This window comes from Geosmithia morbida (genome assembly GCF_012550715.1).
Source record: "Geosmithia morbida isolate 1262 chromosome Unknown scaffold_5, whole genome shotgun sequence".
NCBI classification, from domain to species: Eukaryota; Fungi; Ascomycota; class Sordariomycetes; order Hypocreales; family Bionectriaceae; genus Geosmithia; species Geosmithia morbida.
In genome coordinates, this window is record NW_023336192.1 from 721,970 (window position 1) to 743,349 (window position 21,380).

Below are 21,380 nucleotides of genomic sequence, written 5' to 3' on the forward strand. Positions count from 1 at the left end.
GGGGGGGGGGGAAGTCAGCGATATCAGCCAGAGCAGTTAGCCCTATCACGGTGGGTGGTCGTCGGCCGTATTACTATCACTGTCACCACCTCGGTACTACAAAGACCGCTTGGCATCTTCAAGGTTGTTTCAATGCTACGGAGTATTATTAGCTATCAGTGCTACTATTTACTCGTATTGCTCCGCTACCCGTACGAGTACAGGTAGATGGGCGGGCGTGGGCGGGCGTGCACGGGACACCATGAAGAAACAATAGTCAGTCCTCGTCCAATCGACATATCCACATCAGCTGCTCCCATCGGACCCGGGACATGAGTGTGGCCCGCACGCCTATTGTGAGGCATTAGACGTGTTGGCTGACACAGGTACTCGTATCACCCGATCCTGACCTGACCGATTGGCGAGCGAAAGAAAGGAGGGAGACTTTTTTCTTCTCCTTCTCTCTCTTTCGCATCTTCCCCATCACTTGACCCTTCAGACCAGGCTTCCGGGACTGAGAAGCGGCTTCGAGACGGTCAGTAAAGAAACAGAGGGGGTGGGCGTATGCTACGGGAACAGGAGCATCGATTGCGCATGCTGCTTAGACGTTGGCGGTCTTGAACGTCAGTATCCTTCTTCTCATCAGTGGCTGAAGAAGGATAGTATGGCCGGCATGCGGAGGAATAGTGCCTGGGATCTTACTTGGATCCTGGTGAGGGGAGGGCTGTTCATGTCGGCTGCCCCTGCCAGATTGCTCACTTGGACTCGACGAGGGAAGGGTGGCATCATAGATCAAGACCTCGGCGGAGAGTCTCATACATCAGCAACTACACTAGCCCCTGGAGATAGCAGCACGACCGATGGACAAGACCCTGCGTCGATCGGCATGCCTGGCTTCGAGCCCTGCTTATATCTTACGTGTAAGCCGTGCTGAAGCGACACCCACCGGCACGGCGCATGGAACCTGCGCAGTAGCATCGCGATAGACCTTTGGCCCCGGCAAGTCCAGACTCTTCACATGTGGTACGTAGCACCTGCTGCATTCATTCATCCTTGCAGCCATGAAGACCGATCATGTTACTACTACATACATGTTACTACATGCATGTGTACGAGTTACGTTGGAGCACTGGATGTTGGAGGCATCAACATCTGGCGCTAGCCTCGTTTTGGAAACCACATTTTCCAACGTCACATCAGCCTTTGACGCCGACTCAACGGTGAGCTTTTCTTTACATGTGAATACACACACACACACACACACACACACATATATATATATATATATATATATATATTATACGTACAGTACCCTTCAAATCGATAGAGCTCCGCCTCCCTCTACAATGGCGGGCGACGGCCTCGGCGTCATAGCGCTCATATCAGGCGGCAAGGACAGCTTCTTCAGCCTGCTGCATTGCATCCGCCAGGGACACAAGGTGGTAGCCCTGGCAAATCTGCTCCCCGCATCCGAGGCGACGTCGACGGGCGTCCAAGTCATCGACCCCTCGGCTCCTGCTAGTGACTCTGCCGTCGCCGAGGATGTCGCCGAGGATGCGTCTGCCACCGCATCCGACCTCAACAGCTTCATGTACCAGACTGTGGGCCACGAGGTCATCCCGCTGTACGCGGCCGCCACAGGCCTCCCCCTGTACCGCCAGGCCATACGCGGCGGGGCCCAGCGTCACGAGCTCGAGTACGCGGGCGGGGCGTCGGACGAAGGCGGCGACGAGACCGAGTCCATGACCACGCTCCTACGGGAGGTCATGCGCCGCCACCCAGAGGCCAACGCCGTCAGCGCCGGCGCCATCCTGTCCACGTACCAGCGCACCCGTGTCGAGTCCGTCGCCCTCCGCCTCGGCCTCGTGCCCCTCGCCTACCTGTGGAAGTACCCCGTCCTCCCGCCGCCGGCCGACTCCCCAGGAGCCGACGACGGCCAGCTGCTCAAGGATATGGCGCTCGCCGGCCTGGACGCCCGCCTCATCAAGGTGGCCAGTGCTGGGCTGTCGGAGGATGACCTGTGGGAGCGCGTCTCCAGCACCGCCGGAGCGGACAGGGTCAAGGCAGCGCTGCGTCGGTTCGGTGCCGCTGGCGGCGCGGTCCTCGGCGAGGGAGGCGAGTTTGAGACGATCGTCATCGATGGCCCGCCCGAGCTCTTCCGGAAGAGGATCAGCGTGGCGCCCGAGAGGAGGCGGACCGTCCATGAAGGCGGAGGCACGACGTGGCTCGTGCTTCACGATGCCGCCTCCCTGGAAGACAAGCCGCAGGAGTCGGCCGCCGCGTCTCCTCCACGGGTACCGGATCTGTTCGATGCCGGATTCCAGGCGATATTGGACCGTTCGACGACGACGCCCACCGAGCACCCCGGCCCTGGTACGCGGGTGTCCTCGGCCCTGCTGGGGACGCTACCGAACAAGGTTCCCGCACCGAACCATCTGCTTCAGTGGAGTGTGTTTGCTACCGACGGCGGCTCTGTCGAGGCCGAGACCGCCGACGTCGTCAGCAGGATCCGTCACCTCCTGTCTTCACGTTCCCTGGATGCAAGTCAGATATCTAACACGGTCGTCATTCTGCGACGAATGTCCGACTTCCCTGCCATCAACGCCAAGTACGGTCAACTCTTCGCCAGGCCAAACCCTCCGTCCCGGGTCACTGTCTCGTGCGGAGACCTGCTTCCAGCAGACCGCTCCATCGCCGTATACCTCACGGTGGACACCACCCCGTCGGGAACCGGCATGGACAGACGCGGTCTGCACGTCCAGTCACGTTCTTACTGGGCCCCGGCCAATATCGGACCTTACAGCCAGGCAGTGGGTGTCGCGGCTACGACTGCGAGCAGCGGTCCCAGGTCCTGGTCTGTGGCCGGCCAGATCCCCCTCGTCCCGAGCTCCATGGAGCTTCCTGGCCCCTCGGGGACGTCACGGCAGACGCAGATTGTCCTCTCGCTGCAGCACCTCTGGCGGATCGGCAGAGACCTCGACATCCAGCTGTGGACCAGTGCAGTGGCGCTGTTTGCCCGGTCAGCTTCGGACGAAGAGATGCAGAGAAACTCGGCACTCGCGGGCCAGGCCTGGCGCCTGGCCCACGGATCACCGCGCGACGACGACGACGACGACGACGAAGCCGGCGGTGGGCCCGACCTGTGGGACCTGAAATACAACCCCAAGTACATGAGCTTAGCGGGCGGAGCCGGGCAACGGAAACAGGCGGAAACGCCTCTGCCCGACTGGGAAACCATGACCCTTGACCAGCAGAACGACGCGGAGACGTGCGTCCCTCCCGTATTCTCCGTCGAGGTAGAGGAACTGCCCAAGCAGGCGGCGGTCGAGTGGCAGGCTCACGTCGGCCTCTCGCAGGTGGACGACTCGAGCGTCGAGATGCTGTACCAGGCGACTATCCAGGGAGGTCATGCGGGATGGAAAGCCTGGCACATCGTTGCCCGAGGGGCTGATGACGCCGTGTACCTGCACACAACGCTGGCAAAGGATCTCGATGCTCCCGGCGATCTGGGACACATCCAGCAGGATATGGCTTCCACATACGAGGATGCATTGCGGGAACTCGACCTTGGCGGCGGCGACGGCAATGGCAGTGGTGTGCAGAATTCTTCACCGTACCTGGCTTACATCGACGCCGACAAGGTCGGATCCCCGTGGAAAGATGCAACGACCGTGTCGGAGCCAGATGGTCTTGCCTGGATGCCCTGCCGGTCAATTTGGTCGCCGGATGGGACACGTTTGGCGGTCATTAGCGTATACAGGATGACGGTAACATGAATGCAGCATTGGAGAGTTTTGAGCGACTGGATCTGGAGTCGTGATATATACGGAATCAGCTTCTCCAGGCCGGGTGACCCAACAAAACTAACCAACCATCCCCTCCCCCCCCCCYCCCCCTTGTGTCGATCAAGGTGACCTGTGCGCCCTTGCATGAAATTCGATTGCAAGCTGACTTTGGCAAGGAAGACATGTGAAAGATGCACACATTCCCTGACACTACTGCGAAGTGGGAGTAGCAATAGTAGGAGAAGGATAGTTATTGCAATTGACCTATGTTGCTGCTATATATTGTAATTTAACATGCAATTAACCTCATGCATAGAATAAGTAGCTATCTGCAGACCGTTAGGCCAGTCAAGCGGCTCATTATCCGATTGAATGACTATGGTTTGTGGGGATGACTAGTTCCAAGCTCCAAGCTCCTATGGAGTCGGAATACGAATTGGTTTGTTAGTATTATTAGTTACTATGTCACACCCACACACACACTCTCTCTCTCTCTGCTAATAAGAGCAAAAGGGAAAAAAAAAGGCACCACAAGAAAACAAGATCAGAACAGCCCTCGAGCACGCCATCGGCTCCACGGAATAAACATGGCTAATACCGATCCGAGCAAGGTATGTCGCGCCATTGATCGATGCATGATGAAAGGTGAGAGAGAGAGACAGAGCAAAGGCTGACATTCTTCCCCTTCCGTCTTTTCTTTTCTCTCCTCTTCTCCGCTCAGCCTTCCTCCATTCGCCAAGTGAGCAGTAGCTCTTCGACCCTGCAGCAACGAAGACGCCAATCCTCGACCGAGCGCATAGACGAGATCCTCCAGGTGAGCAGCCTATCATATTTTACTTCGGTCGAGGCCGGAGAGAGAGAGAGAGAGCGAGAGGAGAAGGAGGGACCAATCTCAGATGGGATACCAATCCTCCTCTCCGTCTTCCTCGGACGGCTATTCACCACTGTCGACGTCGCAGAACGCCCGGCAGCGGGCCGACGACATGGCTGCCGCGACGGCCACACCCGACACCAACGGAAACTTCAATCCACGCAACACCGTCACCGCCGCCAGCGGTAGCAGCAGCAACAATGCGGGGTTGAGGAGGACCCTCACGTCCCTGTCCTTTTACGAAGATGCCCGCTCGCACGCCGAGGCCGACGAGACCACGGCCGTGCTGTCCCCGCTCTTTGGCGGATCCCTGCGAAACTACCGGACGACGACGGGCTCCGCGCCTCCGCAGCACTCGTCGACGCTGCCGATTCCCCGTCGAGGAAGCCCCGGGGCTACCAGAACATCGTACCCACAGTCGCTGCCTAGCCTACGCGTCAGACGCAAGCCGAGGGATGATGACGACGGCGGTGACGACGGTGACGAGGACGAGCCCGACGAGGATGGGCAGCAGCAGCAGCAGCAGAGTGGCCAGACAGACGGCGAGAAAAAGGCAACGTGGTGGACGAGGGTCATATCGCCTCTCCAGTCTATAGAGCTGGAGAATCACGGCAGCGTGGCTAGAGACCACCTAGCGCTCGGTGAGTGTGTGCACGCGGACCCGAACGGACAAGGCAGATTGGGGATCGGAATGGCTAGCTGATCCTTCTCATCGTTCGATACAACGACAGAGAGGACATTCCTCGCCTGGCTGCGCACGTCACTGGCCTTTGCCTCCATCGGCATCGCCGTCACGCAGCTCTTCCGACTCAACACGTCAGTGTCCGACCCGGTCATGCAGAATACGCTGCGCAAGTTTGGCAGGCCGCTCGGCGCCACGTTCCTGGCCATCAGCATCGTCATCCTGCTCCTGGGGTACCGACGCTTCCGTCTCAGTCAGCGGTGGATCATCCAGGGCAAGTTCCCGGCTAGTCGCGGGACGGTCATAGCTCTCGTGCTCATCACCCTGGCTATCATGCTCGTGTCGCTCATTGTGGTTGTTGCGATCCATCCAGGAGGGGTATGAGATTCTCGTTTCATCTTCCCCTAACCTTGCTACGCAGGTACTCGTACCATCTCTAGGAGGGGAAGGGAATAAGCAATCGTTATTGATGGAGCGGGAATCTGGGTGGTGTTTTTTTTTTTTTTTTTTTGGGGGGGGGGTTTGGGTTTGGGTTTGGGTTTGGATCTGCTTGTTGAATTTCTTTTTCTTTCCCAGATATTAGCACCTTTTTTATTTTTGCATCAATCCAGCGTTGACATTTTTCTTTCTACCCGTACCAAAATAATAACAGTCATTTACGAAGTATACCATAATTTCTTGATGAGCATTGTATTAGCAATATACAATTACTCAAAGCTTCCCCTAGTACTCTTGACTACACGTATCGAGTTACCGAGATGCAAATCAGGAGGTGATGCAATCGGAGACAGACTCCCCCCTCCCCCACATTCAGAACCCTGAGCTCTCGAGGTGGGGGGTCTTCAACCCGAGTCCTCACTCGAAACCTTTCCCTCTCAGCACGTCCCTGTCCCGGCAACGAACGACGGAAGGCATTCGCGTCAAGACGTACGGACCGACCTCTCGTCATGGCCCCTCGCGAACCCGTAGACGTGGCCGCCTTTGCTCGGACGCAGATGTCCCTGCTGGACCGGGAGCTGCAATGCGAGATCCGGGAGACCAGCTCCCTCGTCTCCAACTACAGCCCGACAGCCCTGCAGCGCGCCGGCCTGGCCGTCACCAACCTCGCCGTCTCATCGCAGCGTACAGGTATGGGCGGGAAGACCGTATTCGAGCTGTCCCCCGACCCGGCCATGTCGAGCTCGCCCGACCTCCTCCCCGAGCACGGCATGCGCACGGGAGACATTGTCCTCGTCGCGGAGCAGCCCGGCGGCAGCGCTAAGAAGAGAGAGGTCAAGGACCTGGAGAAGAAGGGAGCCAGGGGTGTCATCACTAGGGTGCAGAAGGGTGCCGTGAGCATCGCCCTCGATGAGGGGAAGGAGGAGGCTTCGTTTACGGGAAGGTTGTGGATCGTCAAGCTTGCTGACGAGGTTACGTACAAGCGGTAGGAAAGCCTTCCCTTTCACTTTTCTTTCTCTTTATCATTTACTTTTACAGCTTCTTTTTTCTTTTTTTTTTTCTAGATGAGAAAAAAAAACTCCCGATGGTATAGAAAGAAGGAAGGGAGGAGGAGAGCTGACGCTGACTGGCATAACGCATAGTATGAATCATGCCATGGAGAAGCTAGAAAGGATGGGAGAGGCAGAATATTCGACCTTCATCCGCGTCCTGTTTGGCCTGTCGAGCCCGACGCCGTTGCCGGACCCCCAGACTGATCCCCAATTTGGCAATATCCAGTGGATTGATCCGACGCTCAACGATTCACAAAAGGATGCCATCGGCTTCGCCATGGCTTCGCCCGAAGTAGCTCTCATACATGGCCCTCCTGGGGTGAGATGAAAACAAGTATCCATCTGCGCAGCGCCTTTTTTCTGACAGCCCCCTTACAGACCGGTAAAACTCACACGCTCATCGAGCTCATCCTGCAACTGACGAGGCGTGGCAAGAAGATCTTGGTATGCGGCCCTTCCAACATTTCGGTGGACAACATCGTGGAGCGGCTGGCACCGCATAAGGTGCCCATTGTGCGCCTCGGCCACCCAGCGCGCCTGCTACCCTCGGTCCTCGACCACTCCCTCGATGTTCTCACGCGGACATCCGAGGCCGGGGTTATCGTCAAGGATGTCCGGGCCGAGATGGACGCGAAGCAGGCGTCCATCAAAAAGACCAAGAGCGGCAAGGAGCGCCGCAGCATCTACGCCGACCTCAAGGATCTGCGAAGGGAGTACCGCGAGAGGGAGAGGCGGTGCGTGACGGACCTCGTCGGCGGGAGCAAGGTGGTGCTGGCCACGCTGCACGGTGCGGGAGGCTCGCAGCTGCGCAACGCCCAGTTCGACGTGGTCATCATCGACGAGGCCAGCCAGGCGCTCGAGGCGCAGTGCTGGGTCCCGCTCCTGTCGGCCAAGAAGGTCGTGTGCGCTGGCGACCATCTCCAGCTGCCACCCACCATCAAGTCGCTCAACTCCAAGGACAAGGACAAGGTCAAGAAGACGGAGGAGGGAGGGGCGGGCAAGCCCATGCTGTCCCTCTCTCTAGAGACGACGCTATTCGACAGGCTACTGGCCCTGCACGGCCCCTCTATCAAACGCATGCTCACGACCCAGTACCGCATGCACGAGAAGATCATGCGCTTCCCGTCCGACGAGCTCTACGGGTCGAAGCTCGTTGCCGCGGACTCTGTCAAGGACCGTCTACTCCGCGACCTCGACTACGACGTTCGGGATACCGAGGACACAAACGAGCCCCTCGTCTTCATAGATACCCAGGGCGGCGAGTTTCCGGAGCGCACAGACGACGACGAGAAGGACAATCCCAAGAAGGGCAAGAGCAGTCTACACGGTGACAGCAAGAGCAACGACATGGAAGGTGCCCTGGTACGTCAGCACGTCGCCTCGCTGGTAGAGGCGGGGCTTCGGCCAGAGGACATTGCCGTCGTGACGCCTTATAATGCCCAGGTAGGAGACCATCACGGGAAGATACGCCCCCTCCACCTCCCCCACCCCAACCAGATGCGCCTACACGCAAAAGGCACATGCAGGCTGACATGACATACATGGGACGGTCATCAGCTGGCCATGCTCGCCCCCCTCAAAGACGAGTTTCCCGGCATCGAGCTAGGCAGCGTAGACGGATTCCAGGGACGAGAGAAGGAAGCCGTCATTGTCAGTCTCGTGCGCAGCAATACTGATGGAGAAGTCGGTTTTCTCGGCGAGAAAAGGCGCTTGAACGGTGCGTTTTTTTGTTTGTTCCACATCTCCAGAAGGGAGAGTGGGGGGCTCTATTTCTTCCTCTGCGCCGAGTGCGTGCATGTGTATGCGTTTCTAACATAACTTCATGCTAACGGAATCTTTGGAAACAGTTGCCATGACGCGGCCTCGGCGATCTCTAACCGTCATTGGAGACTCGGACACCGTTAAGAGGTAAGTAAAGTACCAAGTCTGAAGAAGAAGAAGAAGAAGAAGAAGAAGAAGAAGAAGCATGAGAAAGCTTGGATCTCTCTGTTCTGACATCTTCTCGTATTCCCAATACGGGTTCCCCTTGCCCCGGCTGCCTCCTGCAGACAGATAGACATGGCTTGTTGTGTGCTGACGTGACGTGACGACGCAGGGGTAGTCCGTTCCTCAAGAGGTGGATGGACTTTCTAGAGGAGAATGCAGATTTGAGATACCCCAATCCTTCTGCGCTTCTGTTGCCGGACGCATAGACCAGTCCAGCAAAGCGCGAATACGCATAGTATTATTACCTACCAGTAATACCATCCTACGAATACTTGCTACGAGGCGTACCTTTTTCTTTTCTTCTTCTCTTTTTTTTTTCATGTCTTATTCTTCGCATTTTGTTATCCGGTCTCACCCACGGCTTTACACCCTCTTCCCTTGCCTCATGTCTCTCTGTCGTAATCAGATTGAAATCTCCCCGTGCATGATCTGCTTTGTTGGTGGCTGATGCTCATCATGATCCAAGAGCAGCAAACGAAGAGACCAAGACGGTAGGGGGGGAGGGATACTATATCGATGATGTTGTTAAAGCAACAACCGCAAAAAGAAAAAGAGGATATAAAAAAATTGCGGGAAAAAGAAAAGAAGAAGAAAAAAAAAGACAGTGGAGAACTCGGATGGAGTCGGGGTGTGTATATTGTATTATATTATATTGTGTTGGAAGTTTTAGAAACCTGGATGTGAGGAGGGGGGAGGGGAGAAGGAGATATTAAAACCCAGAATATTGTCTTGTCTGATTTTGCACCTTGACCACGCGTCGTATGATACTTGGCCCTTGGAAGGTTCAAGCTGACGTTTCTGACTCTGCACATCACGACCCTGTTCTGGTCGCGAACTTTTCCTGACTGGCAAGGAGGAGGAGGCACAGGCGAAGTCGGAGTAGCAGCAGTAGCAGGAGGAAGCCTCCTCGTCTCAACCACGAGTAAGGATCTGGAGGGAGTGAGAAACAAAGTCTCGAGAGAAGCGACTTCTGGCTGGGGCAAAGATGCATCGGGTATCAGATTGCTTCTGTGCTTCTCGACGGTCTGGGCAAGGCAACGACAACCCTGCCAGCCTCTCCCTTTCCACTTTCTTGGTCTCACACACACACACACACACTTTCTCTCTCTCTCTCTCTCTCACCTCTTCTCTCTCTCTCTCACGCAGGCATCCTGCGAGCATCTCCCCTTCGAAAGAAAAACTACACGTACGGAACGGCTACGACGTGCAGGACGGCTTTGCAGCGTGCAGCTTGCATTGAAGAAAAGCACGTACACGTACACGTACAGTCCTACTGAACGAGTATACGATACGAACCAGGAAAGGCGTCGCGGGGGGAGGGGGAGGAGGGTAGGGAATAGGAAAGAGGAAGAGGAAGAGGAGAAAGACTTCTTGCAAGTTAATAATACGGCTTATACAGCAGTTGCGTGGCATTGCAGTAAGCAGAAACAAGGCCGCAACGCAGCGTCTCGCAGCTTTCACCCAAATCTAAAACACGCCATGTGGCTCGGGCTGCAGCCAGAAGCATTGTCTCACGTTTTTCTGTGGCTTCCGGTTGGCGCTAATGCTGATGGATCCGGGATCCCTTCCCGTATGGTGATGCCGCGGCTCGGAGAACGAGAGCCGACAGACTCTATGAATCTCGCTCTCACTCGTCGCCAAGGAATCCTCGCGGTTGGGGGAGGGAAAGATTGCTAACCGTTATTGATCGATGGGCCCATGTTTTGTTAGACTCACGGAACGTTCCTCTCTCTCTCTGTGTGTGTGTCTCTCTCTCTCTGTGTCCGCCCTCCGGACTTCGGCTTGCTCACCCACCCCGGTCTCAGGTCCCACCCCTGACTATTAGTGGATACGAAATAATAGTCGGTAAGAGGAAGACAGGCTGCTGCGCAGCATGAGGACTAATTAATACCACTACCCCGTACTAATACCAGCGAGTGCTACCGTCCACGGAGTACGTCGTATTCGAGAATCGGTGGACCGAGGTACTCTTGCGCCTGTCGTACGTGACCGCGGTATCAGCCGCTTTCTCTGGAGCCACAGGTGCCAGGAGCGACAAGGTTCGAGGAGGCCATCCCTCCCCCCTGTCGCCTGAAGAAGAATCCACCGTCGTCGCCGCCGCCGCGCCTGCCCATTGAGAGGAGGCTAAAAAAGGTCGTGGTAATAGTCCGTAGCTAGTCGTCAATGATCCATCATCGGTCGTCGGGTCAGATTGTGCATGCATAGGTTTGCATGTGCAGTGGTTCAAACATGTCCTGAGACAGGCGCCGCCGTCTGCATGCTTTTGAATGATTGATTGAGAGACAGAGAGGGAGAGAGGGAGAGGGAGAGAGAGCAGCCGGCGGTGGGAAGAGGTCGAGGTGACGACAGACAAAGACTGATGATCCGCGGGGAGACGCACAGGTAGATGATACGAACATGTATCTGTATTGTCGGAGTGAAGATGAAAAGATGTGTCAGTAACAGCAATGGTAGTAATACTACAGATTACAACATCGACAGTAATGGCCAGAAGAGTAAGATAACACACAATCACCATACCCTTAATCATGCTTGGTATCAGTACTCCGTACTCCCCCGTCTCATGCTAATATCGGGCGTTTTGTGTGTGTTGTAATATTAACTCCGCAATGCATATCTCGCGACTAAAGCCTCAGCCGTGCTGCTTTCCAATTGCAGGGGAGCGTGGGAAAGGGCTTGTCTTGTCTGCCTAGGCCGCTACCAACGGTTGCGGCCGATGACAAAGTACAGCCTCACCCCCCCGTTCTTAGCCCCTGTCAAGCGCCAGGGACTCCAAGAACCCAGGCACCTCCGTAGTAGATCGTGGATCCTCCCATTTGACAGTGACAAGCCTGGCGGTCGTGAAGTCGAGGTGGTTTCCTTTCATACCGTAGGCCTACACCGCAGCGTACCTTGCAACTTTGTAATACTTGTAGGTGGGAAAATTGGGAGGGAGAGGGAGAGAGAGGGAAAAAAAGAGGGTATTTCGCAACTCAGGAAAAGGCCAAGGAAGGTGCCGCCGCCGTTGTTCTTTCCTTCCCTTTCTTACACACACGCCCCTCCCACTCCCCTAAACTTGGTCCCTCCTTCACTTTCGTCATTCTCTTCTCTTCTCTCTTATTTCTCGTCCTTCCTTTCTCTCTTCTGATTTTCTTCCTTGTGCAACTTCTTGGGGGGACGCTCTTCCTTCTCCCTCTTCTTCCCCTTCCTCCTCTCCTTGGAACATTGTAACACAAGACAACGCGCACACACGCTTTCCGTGTGTTGTTGGATTTGCTTTGTTAGAGCGCGCGTGTCCCGGCTCCAGAGGGTGTTGAATCGCCCGCCCGCACGGAACCGAGCATGGCTGGTCCCAAGCTCAACCTTTGTTAAAGCCTTGTAATACCTTGCGAAGCCGGTCGGTCAATCATCCCAAAAGCTCCCTAGACGCCCGGGCCAGAGGTATGTGTGGGTGCTCGTATGATGACATACGATGCTTGAATGAGATCTGACTCGCAATGTGCGTCGACCTCAACTGACTTGTCTTTTAGGTCTTTGTTTTTTTTCTCTGTCTAAGACGTGGTTCTTGCTTTTTTTTTTTTGCATACATCACACACTCTTTTCTCTCATAGGCTGCCTTGCCTCTATTACTCTCCTTTGATCTTCATTTTCTTATACCGTTTTCGACGCACCTGGCAGCCCTGCCTCTCGTTTTCACAAGCTATATCCAGCTACGACATTTTTACTTTCGTCCTTTCGCCTTAAACAGTCGCCTCTTCCTTCTACGACTTACAGCCAACAAGCCCATTACATATCTATATCCACCAACTCTCTTCCTCTCATCATGAAGGCAGCGTGGAAGACGAGCCATGCGCCTGATGGGCGCATGTCCAGTCCCGCCAACATGGATCGCGATCACCGTAGTATCCGTGGGCGCATATCAGGCCCTATACCCATCGCAAGCTCCATCGACAGCGACACCTTGGCCGACCTTCCCCTTCCGCCCGACGCCGCAGTTGCCAGGACGCTTACTCCGCCCATGCTCGTCGAGGACAACGACGAATCCCCGGATCGGACCCCGGAAAGGAACAACATGCCTTCGACTCCGCCAAGCGTCCTCTCGCGCCATATCCACATTGCCCACGACTCGAAGCCCTCTAGTCGTGCCAGTAATGCCATCAGGGACGTGCACCCGCCCCGTGTCATCCACCAGATGGATCAGTCTTCGGCAACCATTCGCGCCTCGATGACGAGCAACGGCACCGCCGAGACTTTCGAGGACAAGCCACAGCGGAGCAGGTCAATGCTCAGGGGTGCCATTGGGAAACTGTTCGGCCGTCGCAAGAAGTCCGTGAGCCAGATAACTCCTTCTGTCAAGAGCAGCTACCGGCAGCCTCCCGAGACGTCTCCCCCGCATAGGAGAAGTGTAAGTGGCTCCATACATGTCATCTGCAAGTCTGTCAAGGCTTTGGCTAACCCTGGTGCCAGAAATCGGAAGCTGTACCTGGCATGAATCAGAAGGGGCCTCTAAGCCGGGAACGTCCCGTGTCAGTACCTCTCCAGGAGCTAACTGAGCCTACGCGCTCAAGCCCCACGGGCAGCGGCAGGCTACAGAACGTCGACAGCACTAGGACCTCGTACGGTGCCGGACGTAACTTCTCCAGAGGCCGTGCTAGCACTTCGCCATTCCGTCCTTTGGAAACACGCCCCGGGGAGCCTACCGGTCTGACACCTCGACCTGCGAGCAGCAGTGGGCGCATCAACAAGGGGCAGTCCCAGGTGGAAAATCCCGAGGAGATTGGGCGTGCCATTACCATGGATTCTACAGGTCTCAAGAGGCGGAGCCGGAGCCTATCCGTGCTCTTTGACAGTGATGGTGGGGCGAATGAGAAGGTCGGTGTTGAAAACGATATCCGTTACTGGAGAAAGAGTTACGAGTCGGTGGACAGGTCTCAGCTCTCGACGGCACATCAGGACGACGGAAACCACGTCATTCAGCCGGTCGAGGAAGCGGGAATGGATAGGGATATGAATGTTCAGGTGGAGGACGTGAATGCGGAAGTGGAGGACATAGATATGGAAGTGGAAGCACCACCGCCAGAGGCGCATACCGAAACCGCAAACCCCATATTCGACATGTCCTGCATCAATGAGCTCTCAGGGACGAAGCTTACCCAAGCTGCCAACACGCAGACTACCATGCTGAACATTGAGAGAAGGTTGGTCCAGCTGGAGCAGGATGTGGCAGACCTGTCACAAAGCCAGAACCAGCCGGACCTGGACCCCGATCAGTCGCCTGGTAAGGGCAGCTCGGCTGAGCGCAATAAGAGGGTACCTCGCCGTCCATCCCCGCGAGATTCGTCGACACATAGCCAGCCGTCTACGCGTCTCCAGAACCGGACTCTCCCATTACGAGACTCAGATTCTTCGGCGCTGTGGTACAACGACAGCCAGACGGCCGCGTCTGTGGCAAATTCGACCTCAACTGGCCGGCCACCGTCCATTTCGACGATCCGCGGCGCCGCGAGGGCTACCTCGATGACGAGGGACATAAACGGCCCCTTCACCGTGGACCACTACGCAACCCTGATATCGCTGCTGGAAACGGAGCGATCTGCACGAGAGGCGCTCGAGGACAAGGTCAGGGGTCTGAACAACCAGGTCATGCTCCTGTCCAAGGCCATCGATGCGGCGTCTCGCGGCGGCCTTGGCAAGGCGTCCAAGATGTCCCTCGGCTCGGTCTTCAACGACGATGACGACGGTGGCGTGGGAGTCGACGGTCACGACGACGAGCAACACGGGTACAGGACTATACCGACCACAAGGCTTGCGGGAAAGCGAGTACGACACAGCGGTTCAGCCAGCAGCTCGCATATGGCGAACCACTCGGAGGCGGAAAGCAGTATCAACACCCTTGAGAACGACGAGTCTGCCTCGTACTATGCCACCCCCTACGAGTACGAGGACGACGCGGAAGACGATGGTCGTCAGAACTATGGGAACGTAAACGGAACCACCAAGGCGGACCGGACCATGTCGCTGTCACAACTGACGATGAAGTCGCCTGCCCAGGTGACACATGACCCCCTGCCTTCTGATGGGTGGCCTAGGATCTTTGTTTAAATCAATATGTTGCATGTGACGGTTTCATCTTTCCCAGTTATTTTCTTCTCTGCCTTTTTTTTCTTATTCTGATACCTCTAATCGTGTACTTCTAGCGTCAGGCGATCTTGATCATTGTTTTGGATTGTGGTTTCGGCTGTTTGATGTACTGTTTTTCTCAACATCTCATTGCCGTTGCTTTCATCGTCTCTGTGCCTTTGAGTCTTTCTCAGATGTTCATCTCTTGATTTCCCTTTCTTCTCCTTTTTGGGCCTTCTATCTTGCAATGATGTCTTCCGTCTAATGATGTGCTATGATGAAATTGGGTAACGAAGAAAAGAAGTATATCGGCAGTATACAAGTTTGGTAAAGTACTAATATACAAGTTGGCATGGTTTATTCATTGTCGATACAAGGTGTTGATACAGCAGAAGACTGTACTTGACATTACTTCAGTTGAAATAAGAGTGGTGGGTTTGCTTTTTTGTCTCGTTTTGTTCGACAGAGATGGGGAGAAGAGAAAGAAAGAGGGTAAGAAGACTTAAGGATCCCTCTTAGCACCCTTGATACCCCAGCTGCCGACGAGGGCCATGGACTTCTCATCACCGGGAGCAAGACGCTTGTCGTTGAGGGTATCAGCCAGGCAGAGCCACGGGTCGCGGCCACCACCCCACTTGAGGAGGTTCTCTTTGAGGCGCTCTCCGCTGCGACGGTCGATGGCCGTCTTCCCAGCGCCAAAGACGACGCGCCACACGCGCTCGGCGAGGACCCGGTCAAACAGGTAGGAGTAGTAGGTAGCGCCGTAGGAGTGGAGGTGGCCGAAGAAACCCTGCCAGCAGGTCTCGCGGGGCTCAGGGGGGCCCATGGCGTGCCGGGAGTGTATGTCGTGGAAGGCGGCGGTGGAGTCGAAGCCCGATTGCGAGGACGAGGAGCCGACGGCGGGGGAGTGGTAGGCCTGGTCAACCATGGCGAGGAGGATCTGGTGCTCCGTGTCGATGCCTTCAAAGCGCCTGGCCAGGCGGACGCGCTCGGCGACCAGCTCGTAGGGGAGGGGTTTGTCGGTGCGCCAGTGGCGGGCGAAGAGCGAGAGGACCGTGGGGTCGGCGGCGAAGTGCTCCATCAGGGTCGAGGGCAGCTCGGCGAAGTCGGTGGCGCAGCGGGTGCCCGAGACGTTCTGGAACGAGGTGCGCGCCAGGATGGAGTGGATGGCGTGGCCCATCTCGTGGAAGAGGGTCTCGACCGAGTAGTACGACAGCAGGGCGGGCTCGCGCGAGCCGCTGTCGCCCTTGGGGAAGTCGCACACCAGGGCCACGGTGGGCAGCTGCTTGAGCGTGCCGTCCGTCGCCGACGTCTCCATGCCGTCGTTGGCCGCCTGCTCGGGCGTGTCGAAGGCCGGCGTCCCGGGGGAGCCCATGTCGGCCGCCACCTCGGCCACCTCGTCGGGGAGCATCTCGCGAGAGCAACGGACCGTGAAGTGCGCCGGATTGGGGAACTTCTGCGGCCGGTAAAACAGGTCGCAGTACAGCACAGCCACCAGCCCGCCGTCCTCCCCCACGACGTTGAGCCTCTTGACGTCCGGGTGCCACGTCTCGCCGGGCTGCGTTTCCTGCGCCACGAATCGGATCCCGTAGAGCTTGTCAAACAGCCTCGACAGTCCCTGCATCACCGTGCCCACGGAGAAGTAGGCCGACAGCTGGTCCTCGTGCCGGACGCGCGACCGCATGTCGGCCCGAATCTTCTCCATGTAGAAGTCGCGGTCCCAGGCCTGCAGCTGCATGTCGGGCACTGACAGCCTCTCGCGCTTGCGCTCCGTCAGCTCACGCAGCTCATCCTCCACGATGGGCCGGTTGTGCTCGCGCAGGGCCAGGAGAAACTCCATGACGGACGCGGGCGATTTGGCCATCATCTTGTCCTTGAGCACCATGTGGCCGTGGCTCTGGAACCCGGCCAGCTCGGCCAGCTCGGCACGCAGCTTGAGCATGGTCTCGAGGCGGTTGATGGTCTGCTTCGATGCCTTGCGCTGCGCGAGGTATAGCTCGCGGCGCGTCTCCTCGTCGTACACGCTCTGCAGGGCCGCCGCAGCCTCGGACCCCATGGTGGGCACCGATATGTTGTTACGCACCTTGAGGCTCGACGCCAAGGCTGGGTACAGGCCGTAGAAGCGGTGCGAGGGCAACGTCACCTCTGTCCTCTCCGGGGCCATACCCTGGACGAAATCGGACCCCACCTCGCTAATGCTCGACGACAGCTGGACGAAGCGGTCGCGCGCCTTCTTGGGCAGGTTGACGGCCGACTTCATGAAGTCGAGCTTGAGCAGCTCGGCTACCGTCTTCTCTTCGTCGGTCCACGACTCGACGACCTCGGGCATAGCCAGCGCGCGGTCCAGCTGGTCGCTCAACCCTGTCATGGTGTTGAGCTCGTTCATGTACTGGTACACCATGGACCAGGCACCCGTGGCGGCGTCCTGCCACCGCGAGTCCGGGTGCGTCATGCGCACAAAGTCGCACAGGTCCAGGACGCGGCACAGTAGGTCGCTCAGCCGGTCCAGGTCGCGCACAATTGTGCGATACTCGGCCGTCCCGGACGCCGTCAGCACCCGCCGCACAATGCTCGTCGCCCTCTCCAGGTTCTTCTGCGCAAACACTAGGAAGCCGTCCGGGCTCGTCAGGTACCGGTTCTTGAACAGGCCCTTGCTCTTCTTCTTGAGGCTGAAGTCGGGGAATTTCCGGGCCGAGGGGACGTCGAAGACGGTGCGCAGCGTGCTGTCGTCGTGCTGCTTACTCGTGACGTGGTCGACGATGGGCTGAGGGCGCGACGCCGCGTCAAAGGGTGTCGAGAAGGGGAGCGTAGAGAAGCATCGTCGGCTTGCTAGAGGTTCGATGGATCGGCCGACGCATTGCCTGCAGACCCAGAGGCTTCGGCGTGCCCCTTCGTGACGGATCATGCTCGACTAAAGTGCTGGTGGTGAGATTCTTATATCGACGGTCTTGATGACATGGGTGGACTCGGTTGTACAGGTAGATAATGTACGAGTAGCAACGTCGGAAGATACGGCGGATATAAGGATTTGAGAAGCGAAGGACGATGAAGAATTAGAATAGAAGACTGGTCGAGGATGTCCGAGTTATTAGACAAACAGAAAAAAGTATGGCTAACTTGTAATGATGTGTGCATGACAGCCGGTTGCTGGCCTGGCGTTGTCCTGTTTAACTTTTACTCGCAGGTGTAGCGCCAGGGGCGGAGGGGACTGGGATTGTTTGGTCAGCCTTCAACCGTAATGACACCTTCCAACCGCCGGTACGCAGTGCTCCTCGACCACTATAACCGAATATTCACCGCTGTGGAGGCTGATGATTACAGCGGTCCGAGGGGGGGGAGGGGGGAGGTCAGATATTACAGCCTGCAGCAGCTGGCGGGTCAGATCGGGTCCAATGGCCCGCAGTTTACCCGTTGCCGGCACAGAAGCAAAGAACCAGGCGATGATGGCATGGGCCACGAGATCTCTCTCACTGCTAGGGAAAATCGACAACAACCAAAGCTTCCCGACCCTTTCCCTCTCTCCCCACCCCATCCCAATCGCCAATTGCATCCCTCAAAATGGCTGCGAGAGTGCTGCTGCAACGGGTAAGAATAGGAAAATCCCCCCTCCGGCTTGTCATTTACGAGGGGGAGTTCCCGGGAGAGAAGGGGGGAAAAAACACTCGAGATGTGCTAACCTCTCACAGCGCTCGTTGGCGACCATGGCTCTCGGTGGCATGGCCCTTGCCCCGGCCACCGTCTACGCCGAAGCGCCTCAGTCGTATAAGGCATGTCGTCCTACCCCGGAGAGATCATACAAGTTGTTCGTGGATGCAGAAACTAATACCAGCGACAGAGAAAGTCCATCTACGACGACGTAGCCGCCGAGGTCGTCCCAGCTAATGCCGCACCGGCAAAGGAGGCACCCGCCCGCGCCGCCGCCACGCAAGAAATCACCAAGTCGACCGAGGGCACCGTCCCTGAACGTCGCCCCACCCCAACCGACCGGCTGGCCGTTCAGATCGGCAACGCCCGCTTGTTCCTGCACAAGTACGTGGCCGCGGCCGAAGACAGGGTCAACGAGATGGTGGACTCGGCCTTCAGCCTGGAGCGGTCGTTTACGGGGACGCTGGCATCGCTGGCGCCCCCGCGCGACAGCGGCGAGAAGCTGATGCCTGGGTCCATCTACGTGATCGTGGCCGCCATGGCCGGCAGCATCGTCACCCGCAACCGCAACATCCTCCTCCGTGCCACGGCGCCCCTCGCCCTGGGCGTGGGCGCCGCCTGGACTGTCCTGCCCATCACCATGCGCAACGTGTCCGACCTGGCCTGGGAGTACGAGAAGAGGGTCCCCGCCGTCGCCGACGCCCACATCCAGACCCGCGAGGGCATCGAGAAGGCCATCAGCTTCGCCAAGGTCCACAAGGAGGTCGGCCTCCGGCTCGTCAACGACAAGGTTACCGAGGCTAGGGAGACTGTCGAGGGTTGGGTTAGGCAGGGGAAATAAAAGAAGTCATTCAAATCTCCTGACGTCTTTTCTCATCGAGTCCTTTTTTTGGAGAGAGAGAAAAACATACATACACTCTTTTTCTTTCTTTCCCTTCCGCCTCGCTCGGACAAAGACGGCCTTGGCAAGAGAAGAGGAAAGAAAGATGCAAAATAAGCGAACTTTGTTGTACTACCATATAGAGGCTTTTTTTAAGATACTCTTTTTTTTTTGTCTAGAACCCCCGTTTCATTGATTCGCTTGTAGTAATATATCGTTTGCAATTCCCGTTTTAAAATAAAATAAACAACACGAAGCATATGTCAAGATGATCTCCATCTACGTGTCTATAGAAAGACAGGTGTTCCCCTATGTTTAATTATCTACTATATGCTCCTAAACTCCGGTGTATGGCCAAAGGACAATGTAGATGAGAAGCGCGCGTCGTTTTTTACCCTTTCTTTGTTTTTGTCTTGATCTCACCCGGCCACGGCCAGCTCGGCAGACGGCGGGCAGTCTGATTCGATCGCGGGCTGATGCTTGCTCGGTGAGCCCCCTTTTACCGGCACGGGTGGCAGGATGATACCCTGCCTTGCGTCGGCGGCCCTGGCATCGTCAAGGAGGTGCTGCAGTTCAAGGGCGCGGCAGAGCTGCTCGTAGCTCTTGCAAGGCGTGACACGCCTGTAGGCCTTTTCCTTTCCGGGGATCATCTGAGTGAGGAGGTATTTTGTGTTGCCGAAACGGTTGTCGACGGCCATGCAAGTGGTCAGATACTCTGCCATGACCTGATGCCAGGGCAGGAGGGGCTCGGTACTGCCGTCACCGCCGACGTCGCGGAAGCAGCTGGGGTTCTTCTCGGCGGCCGTGGCGATCATGGCGCCGTCCGCACCGTACTCGCGGGCGAGGGACAGCCCCGCCTTGCGCGACTCGACGTCCCCGTTCATGAGGCAGGCGACGCCGGCCTCGCGGCATACGGCGGCGACCATGGAGAGCTGGTCGCGTATGGCGCGCTCACGGGGCCGCATGGGCGTGGTGCGGCAGTGGACCGTGAGCCCCGTGATGCCCGTGGCGCACAGCCGGCGCACGAGGGCCTCGGTGTCGGCCGGGTCGGCTAGGAGGCGGATCTTGACGCTGACGCCTATGCCGAACTCGGGGGTTATGCTGGACACCAGGGCCTCGAGGATGCCGCACAGCTTGTCCGGTGTGCGCAGCAGGGCCGCGCCCATGCCGCCGCTTGTGCTGAAGGGCTTGGGGCACCCGGCATTGACGTCGATGCCCGCCACGTCAGGAGCCACCAGCCGCGCCGCCTGGACGGCCAGCGCCGGGTCCGACGTGCCTATCTGGCATATGAGGCGGCCCGCCTCGACCGAGGGAAGCGTCCGGAAGATTATCGTCTCTTGCTGGTCGTTGGCGCTGCTGGGGTTATTGTTGGTCGTGCGGAACCACTCTATCGTCTTGGACGTCTCATTGAAGCGGCGCGTCGTGCCGATCAGGGCTTTGTCGACGGTTTCAGGGCCTGCTCAGCTGGTCAATACTCCTTTCTCTCTCCCTCTCTCTCTTACGTAACGTCAAAGGATAGACTCACTCCATACCAGGTCGGCGCCGTACTTGAGCGCCAGGAGTCTCGAGGGCAGCTCTCCCGAACGGACCATGGGCGCCAGGACAATCTTGCCCCGGTAATCGACACCCCGAGGGGGGATGGGGACTTTGTTGATGTTGGTACCCATGACTCTCTTGATCAACTTGGCGAGCATGCCCGCGATGTCTGTGGGTAAGCACTATCCTCTTGGGTTGGCAGTAGTGTTTGGTGATTTTGCTCTTGCGCTACTCGCAAGCAGTCGTTGAGGGACGGGGTAAAGTGGGTTTCTTATCGATAACCCCGAGTGAGGAGGCACATGACAGACTTCCAGTGCATGTCGTACATGTATGGTTTTTATTTTTTATTTTTTTTTCAGTCTACCCTGCGTCTTGATATACAACGGAAAAAAGAAAAAAAAAGGGTTTGGCGCGCTTGATTACGGTA

At 57.1% G+C, this 21,380-nt stretch overlaps 7 protein-coding genes across 7 annotated transcripts; 5 read left to right on the plus strand and 2 right to left on the minus strand.

Moving 5' to 3' along the window:
• Positions 1 to 1,325: 1,325 nt before the first annotated feature.
• Positions 1,326 to 3,755, plus strand: GMORB2_6222 (diphthine-ammonia ligase; the record flags this gene model as incomplete). The annotated part of the gene is made up of 1 exon (XM_035468192.1): positions 1,326 to 3,755. One exon carries the CDS (start codon positions 1,326 to 1,328, stop codon positions 3,753 to 3,755), a length of 2,430 nt encoding a protein of 809 aa, XP_035322173.1.
• Positions 3,756 to 4,351: 596 nt separating this feature from the next.
• On the plus strand, positions 4,352 to 5,701 carry GMORB2_6223 (protein of unknown function (DUF202); the record flags this gene model as incomplete). Its single annotated transcript, XM_035468193.1, has 3 exons — positions 4,352 to 4,375; positions 4,724 to 5,276; positions 5,367 to 5,701. 3 exons carry the CDS (start codon positions 4,352 to 4,354, stop codon positions 5,699 to 5,701), a joined length of 912 nt encoding a protein of 303 aa, XP_035322174.1.
• A 563-nt stretch (positions 5,702 to 6,264) lies between these two features.
• On the plus strand, positions 6,265 to 8,999 carry GMORB2_6224 (DNA polymerase alpha-associated DNA helicase A; the record flags this gene model as incomplete). The annotated part of the gene is made up of 6 exons (XM_035468194.1): positions 6,265 to 6,740; positions 6,898 to 7,099; positions 7,186 to 8,250; positions 8,365 to 8,524; positions 8,655 to 8,715; positions 8,903 to 8,999. 6 exons carry the CDS (start codon positions 6,265 to 6,267, stop codon positions 8,997 to 8,999), a joined length of 2,061 nt encoding a protein of 686 aa, XP_035322175.1.
• Positions 9,000 to 12,595: 3,596 nt separating this feature from the next.
• Positions 12,596 to 14,874, plus strand: GMORB2_6225 (uncharacterized protein; the record flags this gene model as incomplete). The annotated part of the gene is made up of 3 exons (XM_035468195.1): positions 12,596 to 13,177; positions 13,240 to 14,082; positions 14,146 to 14,874. The coding sequence occupies 3 exons, from the start codon at positions 12,596 to 12,598 to the stop codon at positions 14,872 to 14,874; spliced, it is 2,154 nt and encodes a 717-aa protein (XP_035322176.1).
• Positions 14,875 to 15,394: 520 nt separating this feature from the next.
• Positions 15,395 to 17,797, minus strand: GMORB2_6226 (mitochondrial intermediate peptidase; the record flags this gene model as incomplete). The annotated part of the gene is made up of 1 exon (XM_035468196.1): positions 15,395 to 17,797. One exon carries the CDS (start codon positions 17,795 to 17,797, stop codon positions 15,395 to 15,397), a length of 2,403 nt encoding a protein of 800 aa, XP_035322177.1.
• Positions 17,798 to 18,450: 653 nt separating this feature from the next.
• On the plus strand, positions 18,451 to 19,378 carry GMORB2_6227 (mitochondrial organizing structure protein 2; the record flags this gene model as incomplete). The annotated part of the gene is made up of 3 exons (XM_035468197.1): positions 18,451 to 18,477; positions 18,579 to 18,698; positions 18,728 to 19,378. The coding sequence occupies 3 exons, from the start codon at positions 18,451 to 18,453 to the stop codon at positions 19,376 to 19,378; spliced, it is 798 nt and encodes a 265-aa protein (XP_035322178.1).
• Positions 19,379 to 19,836: 458 nt separating this feature from the next.
• On the minus strand, positions 19,837 to 21,111 carry GMORB2_6228 (tRNA-dihydrouridine synthase 2; the record flags this gene model as incomplete). The annotated part of the gene is made up of 2 exons (XM_035468198.1): positions 19,837 to 20,873; positions 20,943 to 21,111. 2 exons carry the CDS (start codon positions 21,109 to 21,111, stop codon positions 19,837 to 19,839), a joined length of 1,206 nt encoding a protein of 401 aa, XP_035322179.1.
• Between the last annotated feature and the right edge of the window lie 269 nt (positions 21,112 to 21,380).